At 55.3% G+C, this 13,511-nt stretch overlaps 3 protein-coding genes across 3 annotated transcripts; 1 reads left to right on the top strand and 2 right to left on the bottom strand.

The window, feature by feature from the left end:
• Positions 1-47: 47 nt before the first annotated feature.
• On the bottom strand, positions 48-1,843 carry MFIFM68171_07826 (uncharacterized protein; the record flags this gene model as incomplete). The annotated part of the gene is made up of 6 exons (XM_071063246.1): positions 48-225; positions 289-679; positions 780-831; positions 911-1,557; positions 1,637-1,684; positions 1,744-1,843. The coding sequence occupies 6 exons, from the start codon at positions 1,841-1,843 to the stop codon at positions 48-50; spliced, it is 1,416 nt and encodes a 471-aa protein (XP_070919347.1).
• Positions 1,844-3,447: 1,604 nt separating this feature from the next.
• Positions 3,448-5,600, bottom strand: MFIFM68171_07825 (uncharacterized protein; the record flags this gene model as incomplete). Its single annotated transcript, XM_071063245.1, has 2 exons — positions 3,448-4,956; positions 5,016-5,600. 2 exons carry the CDS (start codon positions 5,598-5,600, stop codon positions 3,448-3,450), a joined length of 2,094 nt encoding a protein of 697 aa, XP_070919346.1.
• Positions 5,601-10,181: 4,581 nt separating this feature from the next.
• MFIFM68171_07824 (uncharacterized protein) lies at positions 10,182-12,200 on the top strand (the record flags this gene model as incomplete). The annotated part of the gene is made up of 3 exons (XM_071063244.1): positions 10,182-10,309; positions 10,373-10,520; positions 10,824-12,200. 3 exons carry the CDS (start codon positions 10,182-10,184, stop codon positions 12,198-12,200), a joined length of 1,653 nt encoding a protein of 550 aa, XP_070919345.1.
• Positions 12,201-13,511: the final 1,311 nt, after the last annotated feature.

Below are 13,511 nucleotides of genomic sequence, written 5' to 3'. Positions count from 1 at the left end.
ATGATCAGATCCAACAAGACATTAGCTGTCGATACAACTTCCCTCTACTAATTCTGAAGCTCCTGGACCTCTGCAACGCCGTCGGCACTCTTCTTCCCCGCTCCCGCCGTCTGTTCCTCAAGATGTAGCGCCTTGTCGTTGCTTACAGACGGCTCAATGCCAACCTTGGTTTCCCGATGGGTGTCCATAACATCCTTCTTCCAGATGTTGACATAGAGAGGATAACTGTGGGGTTGGAGTCAGTTCACAAATGCGCCACGTGCGGAAGGCAAGCGGACAGAGACTCACATCCAAGCTAGGATATAGCCCATCATCGGAATCGCCATCGCGACGTGCGCATTCCTACTATCCACAACCGCTCCTGTCATGGGCGGAAACACCATACCGCCTGAAATCGCCGCGACCAGCAGCGACCCGCCCATCTTGGTATGCCTCCCCAGCCCGCGGAGGCCGAGGGTAAAGATGGTGGCGAAGCAGCATGACTCAAAGCACAAAACGAGAATCAACATGGCGATAGATGTGGTGCCAGCCGTGTTCATGGCCGCGACAACAAACACGAAGCAAAGTCCGAGGTAAACAGTCAGCATGTAGCGCGGCTTGAAGGCGGGCAGGGTCAGGAGGCCGCTGGCGACGAAGCGGTTGAAGGCGTAGAGACCCTGGCCCACGGCGAGGAGATCAGCTGTCCTCGTATTAGTTCGTCTGCATTTTTTTTTTTTTTTTTTTTTTTTTTTTTTTTTTTACCAAAAGAAGACAAGGGGGGGGGGGGGGGGGGCCCCCACAGGACATCGCCCGGTCACGCCCGGCTTCCTCACAAAAGTTGATAAAGTAATTCTACCCGCCCGGTTAGCGCTTCGATCACACTAGGTAGGTAGGTAGGTAGTATTAAGCCTAGCGAATAAAAGAAACTCACCGCGACCGCCACCTGCGCGCCAACATAGCAGAACTGCGACCACACAGCCAAGAAGAGATTCGTCTGCTTGCGGAACGGGCCGGGGTCATGGGCGCCAATCTCGTTCTCCTGGGCCGTCATATCGGCGTCCGTGATCTCGGGCATCGGCGCGACGAAAAACAGCCCGATGAGCAGCACGTCGAAGCACGCCACGCCCAGATACACCCACTGGACGTTCCTCAGCCCTTCCTCGCCCTCGATGGTGTGCGCGAAGAACACCCTCGACGCCAGCAGCGGCGCGACGAAGGATCCGACGCCCTGCACGGCCTGCGCCAGGTTGAGCCGGATCTCCGAGTACCGCGGCGGGCCGCAGATGGAGAGGAACGGGTCCGCCGCCGTCTCGAGGGTCGCCAGGCCTGCGCCGACCACGAACATGCTGCCGCAGAAGCCGCCGAAGGAGCGGTTGATGCCCGACGGCCAGAAGAGCAGACAGCCGACGGCGAAGACGCCCAGGCCCGTCATGAAGGTGACGCGGAAGCCGAAGCGCCGCAAGATCCAGCCGGAGATGGTCGGCGGGCAGATGAAGTAGGCGCCGAAATAAGCTGATGAGAGGCCCGCGGCCATGCTCGCTGAGATCTGGAGCTCTCTTTGGAAGTGCGAGTTAAGGACTGGGTTGGTTCATCCCTGTCAGTACACATATCCGGTCTTCATCACGGAAGGACATAGGGGGTTGCGACTCGGACTGACCGTCAAGGAGACCGTATGCGAAGCCCCAGAGGAAGAAGAGCACAGTCACTGGAGGTGTGGTGAGTTAGCCAGGGCTCTTCCCGCTACGCCTCAGAGAAAACCCGTACCGAGCATGTTCGGGATCATCGACTGTCTCAGAGTCAAGAGGCCAGCATTAGTGACAGTGTCGTCACTGATGATGATCTTTCTGCTCCATAGGCCCCCCATGTTTGCGGTTTGGATCCGGCCGCCGTCAGGAATTAGAATTTCTCGTTCTTATCCCGTTCCTGGTGTTGACTACTATCAAGAACTCGCGGTCGAGGCTCACACGCGCAGGAAAAAAAAGAAAAAGGAGAAAAACATCTCCCGGACAGCCAACACGGGCGGGGTCAGGGCATCTAGATAAACCAACGACGGCCTAGACTATCCCGGTTGAATTGGAGCGTCCCGTAGGATTGGGAAGCTAGCTATTGGGGTCCTTGGGGATGCAACCCCTCCATGCGGCGGCAAGGGTTGGGGAAGTCTCCCAGTCGGCAGAAGGCAGACCAACAACAGGCCCCACGGTAGAATACCACCTCGCAGCCTAGGTAGGGATCTGCACGCCCAGCACGAACCCTTGTGCAAAGGACCGATCCGTAACATAGGTATACGGTTCCCGGCGCTGGTGTGCTGTTGTAAATGTGTTGGTCCGGATAGATGGATGACTTTGAGTGCGAGGCATAACCATCGCCACGACGGCCACCGCTCGGATGAGGCGAAAGAGAACTACCGGAAAAGATCAAAATACACTATCTCTTTTCCACTTCCCCAGAAAGTGTCAACGCACGAACGGCGCGGGCATCCACTTCCTCTCCGCCTTTTTCAACCCCGGTTTACACTAGCTCAAAGGTTGCCAGGAGGGGGGTTGTTAGTTGCGCATCCCAATTCTCGGGGCATCAACACACCGAGGCAGAGCGCACGGTTGGCACGTCTGGGCTACAAGGCTAGTGGTAAACGAATGCCCGGGCATAACCATCACAGTTAAACTTCATAGTTTACCTCAGGTAGGTAGGAAGATAAGGGACAGAAGTTTGAAGAGCACTTGGCACCAAGCGCCAAAAAGCTTCGCCGGAGAAGACATGAGCAACGAGGAAAAGGCCAGACGAAGAAATTTTCTCCCCCTACCCGAGGTCCGCACCCCTGTGGTAAGCCCCCGGCGCATCATGGGCGATGCAGTGCCTGACCCTGCCCACGAGCAAATTGGAGAAAAGTTGGCGGTTGGTCGAGCCAAGCCAAAACGCAACGGCGTTGTCAGCCTGCAAGCCACTCGACAGGGGCCTGAAGCCCTCCACCTCACCGATAAGCGCTAGAAGGCGCCACTCCGGGGTCTGGAAGGTTGGGGGAAATTGTGGGGGGAGAGGAGAAAGAACCCTGCACTTCAATACCCCGAGCCCTGCTCGTCACAAATGTAGACTGTCCGTGGTGAAAGGGATGGTCTGTTCAGCAATAGAACTCTGCGCAGACCCTTTCCCTCTTCTCGCCTCGCGCCGGTCTTCATCATATTGGTTCAACCCTACAACTGCCCTTGCTACCTCGGTGATGGCAGGTCCCGCTCCTCACCAAGCCGTTCCAGGCTTGATGTACTTCCCAAGACAGGACTATGCATCCCTACCCTCCCATCTCCTCCCAGAGATGAGTTACTCAATCCTTAATTCCTATCCAGCCGCAGTGTCATGCCTCAGATTGAAGCCCAGAAAGATTCCTGAGCAGCCCGGCAGCGAGAGCACCCCAAGATTCTATGCCTTGGGTCCTTCTATCATTGCCCATCTGACCGCCGAGCCAAAAACAGCCAACTAAACCTGCTCCTTCTCCAGCGTCTCCAACTCCTTCAAAACAGCCACCTTCGTCGCAATCTTCTTGACCTGCGTATCCTCCAGCTTCTCTCCGCCCGCAAGCCTCATCTCTAGGTCCTCGATCGCCCGAATCTTCTTCTGCAAGCTGCGGATCTTCTTGGCATTGGCGCTGGCGGCTCCGTCGCCGCCATTCACCGGCGCACCACCCTGACCAGCGCCTTGGGCGTTAGCGGGACGGCTCTGGGAGCGGGCGCGCTGCGTGTTGCTGCGGTTACGAGACGGTTGCAGGTTGTTGCTGTAGTTGTTGTTGTTGTTGTTGTTATTGTTGTTGTTGCGTGACCGACTGCGCGCATGGTGCGGCTGGCCGCGGCCATCTGGGCTGCGACCCTCGTTGCCCGAAGCGCTCCCATGCTCACGAGGGGACGGCGCAAGACCGCCGTCGGTGCCTGCGGCAGCGCCCCCACCCGTTGCCGCATTGGCGTTGTCGTCCTTGGTTTTCTTGCTTCGTTTCTTCTTATTCTTGGAAGCCTTCGACGACCCATCGTCGGCGGGTGTTGCTCCGGGGACCGAGGAACGCTCGGCCGGCTCCGCTCCTGGCACCATGTGGCGAGGACGGCCAAACCCATTCGGTCCGATCGAGGGAGTGCCGTTGCTGACAATGTGCGCAGCGCCGCCCTCGTCCTCGCGCTTGAAGTGCAGGGGAGTCATGGCACCGCGAGCGCCGGGCGGGCGGTACGCGCCCACGGGCTTAGACGGCGTCTTGACCGTGCCCAGATAAGCCAGGGCCGAGGGATGCGGAGTTGGCACAGGACGCAACGGGTCGTCCCCGGCAGGGAGACTTTCTGGTGCTGCGGGCCGCCACATGACGTTGTACAATTCCACCATGTCCTCGTTGTACATGATGCCACCTCCGACATGCCAGAGCTTGATGCCGTTGTCCACGCGAAGGCGCGGCGAAGTGGTGGCCGTCATGATGTAACGGCTGTCCGGACTCCAGGTGCAAACGCTGGGGTTGCCGCTCTCGATGGTGCAAATCTTCCGGTAGTCTTTTTCCAAATCGTAGACGTCGATCTGGCCGGCCAAGTTGCCGAATCCGGCGACCAGAGCAAATCGGCCCGTGGGCGAGAAGATGATAGTATTGCGCGGGCCAATCGGGAAGGAGTGGAGAGCTACGGCGCGCGCGTTGAAGATGGTCGTCTTGGCCGGCATGTAGCCGTAGATGACGCCAAATTCCTTTGAGTTGGGAGACCAGGCAACATCGTGAATCGGCCCCTCCTTGTCCAGCGTGATCCTAGCGTCGACAGATCCGTTGGCACTCAACAGATACATAGTTGTTTCGCCATAGTAGCTCTTGTTCGTCTTATCGACCTCGGTTTGTGCCAACACTATCAGGCTCGTGCCCAACCCGTTCCACTTCAGCTGGACCTTGTCGCCCTTGAAGAACGTCTTTTGCGAGATGGGTGTGTTGAACTGCGGCACATTGAAGACCTTGACTGCGGCAGGTTGGCCCTATAATGGGGTGGTTAGCGCCTTGACATGATCACGGCTGCCGCGACGTTGTTGCTTACCTTGCGCTCGGGCACGAAGACGGCGACATTCTGGTTGGCGCCGGGAGCAAGCGCAAAGTCGCTCACGCCCTCGACACGCAGCTTTTTCCATGGTGTCGAGAGGTCGTTGCTGTCGTAGAACTGCACCTCATTGGTCACCAAGCGGGCGCAGTACTTCTCGTCGGCAGTGTATTGCAGGTTCCAGCCCGACTGCGACTTCTGGACAAATCTGCCGAGCGGCTGCTTCTCGGCGCCCTCTGCAAGATCCTCAATGACGCGCCAGATCTTGAGGTTCTTGGTGGCGTCGCCGTTCTCGTCCTTGGAGGGACGTTCCCAGGTGCTTAGGAACGTGCCGCGCGGAGAGAAGCTCAGCTCGTAGACGAGCGTGAGCGGCAGCGAGGCGATGACATGGCCGACGGAGGCGTCAACAACAACCACGGCCTCGTTGGCGGCATATGCGAAATAGCGACCGCAGGGCGAATATACACAACACCGGAGATTCCCTTCGGGCTTGACGAATCCAGGGAGAGCTTCGTAGACGGGCGCGGCATCAAACACGCCGATGGCCTTCTGGGTTCGGTAGGCAAACTGCAACGGATTCGCCATGACTAGTCAAAGCCACAGGTGGTCGCGAAGCAAATTGGCTGATGTTCCTGTTGGTTTCCTTGATTTCCTCTCGCTGTCTTGCCAAGGAGAGCGGTGGCAACGTCCCCAACGCAAGCGCAGGTTACCGAGACGGGTCGGCAGTACCGTCAGGCAGAGCTGTCGGGTTCTGGCAGAGGTGTTGGCGCAAACCGCGGTTTACACGCAAGCCTCTGACTATCGCGGCGGGTCGGTCGCTTGCAGCAGCGAGCGCACGGAGCCTCAACGGAGAAAGATCCGGGCAGCAAAGCGCAACACCAATGGTCTTTGGTCGAAGAACAAGCGGGACGAGCGGCTCGGGACAAGAGGACGGCACTCGAGATTTGGTCTGCAGATTACCACGACCGCGCGACAACAGGGAGACAGCGACAGGCGATCGACGGGGCGGGACCAGATTGGGCCTTTGAGGATTTGACAAAGAGGCCGTGCTGGGGGTCCGAAGAATAAAACCGACCGACAGGAAGGGGAAAACCAGTAAAGAAGAGAAGCACCCTTAGGGAAGGTTGGCGAAGGCGGTGCGTGTTGGACCGGATGGGCTGGAGGGGAAGGGGAAGGGGGAGGGAAGGGAAGAGAAAGGGAATGAGGAAACGGGGACGAGTTCCACACTATCATGATTATTTTTTTTTCACCTTTTTTTTCTTCATCGACGTCCGTGCTGATTCAGGCCGCGCCCAGCGGGGAGCACAGCAAGGGCTGGGGTTGGTCGAGGCCGCTGGGGACCCGCTAAGGACCAGTGGGTTAGCATCTGTCAAGCCTTCTCGGCTGGGGCCTCTTGGCAACTAATTCGCCTCGGTCTGGGCCTGGACGATCTTGACTGCTGCTGACTCTTTGCATTTCCCCTCGGGGCGCAGTCGTGTCAACCTTTATGGATCTATTTCTGTTTGCAGTAGCGATGCCAACGCTGCCTTACTTTGTGCATTTATTCTGCATTGAAACAAGGGCCTGAGGCCAATGTAAGCAGGAATTAACCCTTAGGGTTCCAGCCGCTCACGGCACAGCAACTCGGTACTCCACATTTGTCTCCTATGTACACCTCGCCCAAGGTTCGTAATGGCCACATCTTTCATCGGTTGACAAACACAGGCAGCCCCAAAAAGGCGGTCTACCAATGCTCTCAGTTCTACCTCCCAGCCTGGCTTACTTCCGGACAAAATGTGTGAAGCTCATACCGTGAGCCTATGTACTCTATTAGACAAACCCGCTCTCACTGTTGGCCTAGTTGCCTGCAGTCTCTCTCTACACGAGTACCTGCTCCACTGGCACTCTGCCAGCCGGCGCCTTCGATCAACAGCTCTTTGTGTACTCCAATGATTCCGATCCTCACACGCAATGCAACGCCACGCCGGCAGGGCCAGATTTAGCCACCTGGAGACTAGTTCCCAGATCCCCCGGTTAGTTGTAATGTCTGCGCAATACCAGAGAACGCTAACATAGTGCTTTACAGATCAAGTCTGGTTGCTCTCCGTTCTCTTCGCTCTCTGGCATTTTATTTCCCTCTAGTGCTAGGGCTATCTGCATTTTTATTTGCTAACAGGAGAGCTCTACTCTGGAGCGTGCAAGAATACATGCCAACCCGTTCAGTATGCGACTTTACCAAGGCAGCGGAATTGAGTCTTGAGGATCCCATTGCCTCTTTCAATCGTTGCGGTCTTGTTTATCATGATTATCGCAACAGTGACGTCACTTCTTCACGGCACTCCGCTCTCTTCCACGACCCGCAAGGTTCCTCCCCAGGGTTTCCTCTTTTGAGATTCGGTGCTTTTAGGGCTTGAAATGCCTATTCGCATCAACATTGTCGTTGGCTCATGGGCTCGTAGTCCCACATTGGTATCCTTGTTAAAGCCTGGTAGTCATTCCCTGCCCAAGCACCTTGCTCATTCAGAAAAGCTCAGAGGACATTGGACGTAAACAACTCAGGTGATGACAAAATGAGGCGGGCATTTATCGTAACCCAGTGCTTGGAATTTACAGCACCTGCGTTCATGTCCCTACAACCTAAGCAGTTGTGCTATGAAGCGGCACGAGTTGGCAAACTTGCCGTGGCGTGGTTCAACCCACCTTACCTCACCTAAGACATCTCCGCTATATTGCCCCTCAGTGTAGTCCGCCAGGGGTTGGGCTGAAACACGTAAAAAAGAAATGGGGAGCAGTGGGGGCATGCTAACCGGAAGAAGCCGCTGTGGGGTTTTTCAGGGCGCAAAGGCGCGGATCTCCCAACAGCCAAGGCTCGCCCAGCTCCTGTTCTCTCAGCCCTGTTCAGCCGCATTCAACGTCCAACATCAATACGCAAGAGTCCATCGCAGCAACATCACCATCACTGCCACCATCAACCTCAGAGAATTCCCCGTCGAGACCGTCGCTGCCATGCTGCTATAGATCATTTGAAGTCCATAGAGAAATAACAAAAACTACCAATAAAAACCTCTCACCGGATTTCCCCCCAGCTGATTTAGCTTTTACTTCAGTTTTAACTGATGTCTGTCTTTGTCTATTTGGGTTTTGCGGTAAGCACCTAGGCTGGTTCTCTGGTTCTAGTAGATCAAAAGATCCCTCGTCTAAGAGCATGTTTAAGACCTAGTACCCATTTCGGTGTTCGATCAACTGCATCCCCTTGATTGTCCCTGCTCCCGCGTTATTTTTTTTTTCCTCCCTACGTCCGTTGGTGATTAGATTGCTAGCGCCTATCCTAACATCAAGATCTCATAATTCCAATCTATCTAGCCACGTTTGGTTTATATTTGTTCCAAAGTTTCACCTCGGTTCCATTGGTTTCCTTCTCTCGGGATTAGCTCACAGTTCAACATGATAATCTCCATAGGGAGTTATCCTCGAGTTTGAGCTTGTTTTAATGCACTTACCGTTCGAAGTAAAATTCTCTGGAATGGTCTCTTGAATGTGACATGCCAAAGTAGTTATTCATGGCATTGGGAGTAAACCAAGCATAACTCAGAGTGTTTAACAGACAAGACAAGATTGTCAGATTCAATGGGATAACAGAACCTTGGATGATCCATTGTAATTCAGAACCTATATACCTGGTAAAGGAAGTCTGCTGTTCAGTATATGTGGTCTCCTTGGGGATTATAGAGCTAAGACGCTTTGTTTTTGGGCTCTTAACAAGGTGTAGCGTGTAAACAGCAACGAGGACATCTGCTCACGGACATCAGACGAAGGTCACACGACCCTCAGGCAACACTCGCTGTGCAAGATAAGAGAGTATAATGAAGTTATCGCGATAACTGGATTGCTATCGGATGGCCCGGGCGCCCATAGGAGTATATTCCCAGCCCATTCAAGTTTTCGATCTTCCTCCCTCTTTTCCACAAAACCGCCATCACAATCGTTGTCTCGTCGCTCTCTCTCCGCGGGTTTCTCGTCATTTTTATCAGAAAAGTCATCAGCAGCGATGTAAGTCCATCTCTTCTTCACCGTCTTAGTCCCATTGCTTCGCGCGGACATTATCGCCGAGTCGAGGGCAGATTCCTCCCCCGCTGGTGCGAAATCGCACATGCGACCGACTGATCTCTCGAGATCGCGAGGTCAGCATTTGCCCAGTCCCATCTGATGATCCTCTTTCCATCTTATGACACGGCCATTTGATATCCTGACAGCTCGTTTTCCGTTGCTTGACACGACCTTTTTACCATGTCTTGTCGTCTAACCCACCATTTGCCCAATGCTCGCTTTCCCAGTCATCGAAGTTTCCAAGACTCTGCTGACGCGTTGCTTACAGAAGATGATCGACGAACACCGAGGTGCTCGTGAGGGTCGGGATCTCCGGTCCGACTTCGAGGACCTGCTTTGGCAGGCACTCGAAGCCGGCGAGGGAATCGGTGAGTCCATGATATGTCCAAGGCAGGCATCAACGATGGCACACCCGGCACGTGGGGATGGCTATCACAAGAGCGGAATCGCAGCGGCTTTATTTCACAAGTTCACTTAACGGATCAAAGATGAAAGAACCGGCAGACGTGTGCTAGTCCAGGGCAGGGCTACAACAACAAGTGAGAGTGGGGCACCCTCCTTTCTCTGGCTGTAATGTGAACCTTTGCCTGGGCAGCCCTCACCGTCATCGTTATCTTGGTCCAGTGAGCGCCAGCGAAGATCTGGATCCGGCTTGGATCGCCCGGTGTGAGCATGGATCGAACTGCGAGCCTTGCCCGGCAACTCCGTGACGATTCGCATCGGCGAATTTTGAACTTTCAAGCCGGCCAGTAACGCGCAGCGCAGCAATCTGCGTAGACCGGCGTGCTTCCCCGCGAGCCTATAATTTCTCTCTGACCCTCCAGCGAACTTCTCTTTTCTTCCTTCCCCTCGCGATCGCAAAGCAACGACAAGAAGCTGACTTTTTTCTTCAAATTAGCCACCCAGACCGAGGAGGACGGCGACCGTCTCCCTCCTCCCCCGCCTCCATCACCAGTTGCCGTTCACGGCATCTTCCCTTTCCCTCCGCCGCGCGACTCTCCCCGGTCGCCCATTCCTTCCACCTCCCCCTCCTCCTCGACGGTTTCCGAGACGTCGAGCGAGTCAAGCACCCGGAAAATCATGGAGGTCACCAACGCGTACCTCTGCGGCCACCACCATATCCAGATGGTGGCCTTGATGAAGGCCAAAGTCCAGGACATCCTGGACTACGAGAAGACGAAGAATCGCAAGATTCTTCACCTCGACTGGTAAGTGGTACCGAGCGGTCAGCCAAAAATTCGCATCGCTGACACTGGTCATTCCGCGCTTAGGATTGCGGGAAACCCGAGCGATCCTGTCACTGGGGGTGGCGACCCCGGTGACGGTGTGAGCCGGGAGGACCGCGTGCTGCGCAATAGCGTGGCCGAGATCGTGATGCGGTACGTCCATGGCGTCCAGCATCTCGACCAGAAGGAAGCAGTAAGTACTTTACTACATTTTCGCCCTTTTCTGCTTTTCTCTGTTTTGTCAACTTCTGGGTTTGCTTCTGGGCGTGGGCTTTCCCAATTCTATTTTGTTATTATCATATTATTTTTTTCCGCCTCAGTTCCTTTTTGCCTTTTTTTTTTTTCCTCTTCTTGTCCCTTTGTTGTTCTTTTTGCGCCTCTCGAGGTTTTTTTTTTTTTTCTTTGCGGGCCCTCGGCATTCCCATTATTCTCCGCCTGATGCCCGGGTTTCGATCTGTAACTTGAAAAACACAACGCTAACATCTTCCCTCCGCAGTGGAACAAATCCATGTTTTTCGGAGACTGGCTGAAAAACTCGCACAGCGAGCGCCAGTTCTTCCTCGAGATCCAAGTCAAGCGGATCTCTGGAGCCGATAACGAGCTCCAAGAAAAGTGCGGCATACACTCGCAATATGCCTGGTTGTCCCTTCACGACGACAAAGTCAAAGGAGTGGACCCCATCGTCTTCCCACCTTTCCACCGACAGGCGATTCCTGCGCTGATGGCAGCGCGCGGCCTTGGCATCCCGGGTGAGTCGGGCTTCGGCGCCGTCGCCGAGGGGGGCGGGTTCGCTGCCGCGCCTCCTTCTCTCCAGTCGTCCAAGTCATCTGCCGACAAGGGCAAGGGAAGGGCCGTTGCCGACGACGAGGGCAACGATGCTGCTTCCCACGGATCCGGCATCGACATCAACTATCAAGAGCCTGCAACAGCCGGCGCTTCGTCTCCCCGCCTCCCTTCCATTGGACACCTCGCTCTTGGTTCTCCCAACTTTTCACCTGCTGGCCTTAGCTCCGCCCGCACTGGCATCCCGCGCAGCCAACCGCTCCCCCAGACTGACAGCTTCAATTCGATCGGCTCTCCTTCGCAACATGGAGTTGCCAACGAGCCTGAGCATTCCGGATCGTCCTACGTCGAGGAAGAGAGCACTGTGTTCTTCGACAACTCCAACAACCCCTACATCCAGCCGGCTCCGACACATATCTCCCCTCCCGGAGGCCGCGACGATCCCGTTCTCGGAACTCAAGCCCAAGCCATCAAGCAAGCCATCGCGAACAAGGCCGACGAGCTGCACAGCATCTTCGCTTTTGACCTCGACCAGGATTTCTTGGAGCGCAAGTCCAAGTCGTTCATCTATGTCGTCCGTGTCGTAGCCATCCCCGACCCTGGCCATGTCACCAACGTCTTTACCGGTCCGGCCGCTCCAGACCGCAACGGCACCCTTCTTGGTCAAGGCGGATGGGTCGTTCCGCCTATTGAGGAGCGCATCGCCTGGCGGGATGGCCACAAGCGCGCGTACCGCAACAAGGGGGCCAAGTTGGGCAAGTACCAGGGCATGCCTAAGTCCCAAGTCAATCGCGCCATGCCGATCGAGTTTGACTGGTCCAACCAGTCGGTGCCGCGTTACTTTGGCGAGGCTTTGCCCGTCTGGCGTGAGCCGGTCGATCCGTGCCTGGAGGATGTGTATTGGATGGTTTGGCAGCTCGTCAGCGGCAAGCAGTACCTCGGCATGCGGACGGGCTTTGGCTTCGGCATCCTGCGAGCTGACACCAAGGGCAACCAGGAGTTGTTGGCTGACTGCAAGTTCAAGTCTCCTTCTCCTGAGGCGCTTTACCATGCGGCTTCTTACCCGCGCGGCGATGAGACCAAGAAGTAGAGTTGGTCCTTCACTTTTCTTGAGCTCGTCGGTTCGACATGAGGGACAAAGTCTCTTGCCGCGACGGCCTACAGCACGAAGTCATGACGTCACGAGGTTACGGGCTTCATCGCCGTGTTCTCTGACACTTGCAACACGGACTGAACGGTACGATACCACTATGTTGGCTTCTTCTCTCTCTTCTTCACGAGCTCTCCTGAGGCCGTCTAATGAAGCGACGACTTTATGATGACGACTCGATGATAACGACTCTCCTCTCAATTCTCGGTCTTCTTTCTTTGCTTTCAGATCTGTTTTTCCTTGCATCAACCGTCCTCAAACGCCGCACTACTCTCGTTTCGCCTCCACGCATGCCCAATCCTCCATATTATTGGACACGCTTTCACCCATCGCCCCTTCGTCAAAGGGGATATCTGATCTCCTGATCGTGGCTGTCCAAGAGGAGCACTTACCTATCACGGCATCGTGGCACACGGCTAGCACATCTTACCCTTCCGGCATGACGACGTTGTGGGCCTCTCCTTTCTGTACTCTCCCTCTCCGGCACCATCGACGCCGCACCGCCAAAGTATCTGCCTCGCCCTCCAGAAAAAAAAAATGCCCTTCAGCACTTACTCACCGGCTCGCTTTCCCTAACTCGGGTTCTTGTCCACCGGAGTAGATCCCCGATGCGCAGTCCGGAAAGGCCAACTTACATCAAACCCATCGTCGCATGGCATGGCGACACCCTACCTAACGGCACACTGGCGGGCAGCGCTCGATGATTGCATTTCCTCTCCGCCCTCTGATATGGGAAACGGTAACTTCGGGTTGGAGTCTCTTCGGTTGGTCTTCTGATATTTGGCGTTTTTTATTTTTCACGTCGGATGGACGGATAGATGGGCGGAACAGGCTCTCGGCGGCGGTGATACCCCCTCGGTCTAATGGCGTCTTCTTTCGAGATACTCTATTCTCGCAATAATTGGGATGATGATCCCCATCTAACTCCTGACTCGGAGGTTTCTTTCGCTGTAGATTATGGAATCGGATAAGTTTCGCTCTATCGCCCTTGGTAAATTTGCATATGTGTTGCCCTGCGTGATGTTTGGTGATCGGTCTTTATGGTGTTGATGGACTACTACGAGTATGGGAAACCTTGGCGATGGCCATCAGACTTGAGGCATCTTCATTCTTTATCTTCCCACCCCGCAAGTCCCGTTGGAAAGTTGGGTGTGCATGTGCCGGCCTGCAGGGTGGTGATGACGTCGGTTTGTATCCGGCGTCATGTCGATCCTTCGCCTACTTCGGGAAGTAACTCGCCCCTTTCCCTGT

Source organism: Madurella fahalii (genome assembly GCF_045866475.1).
Source record: "Madurella fahalii IFM 68171 DNA, scaffold_4, whole genome shotgun sequence".
Classification (NCBI taxonomy): Eukaryota; Fungi; Ascomycota; class Sordariomycetes; order Sordariales; genus Madurella; species Madurella fahalii.
The sequence above is the reverse complement of the archived record's forward strand: the minus strand, read 5'-3'. Positions and strand labels throughout refer to the sequence as shown.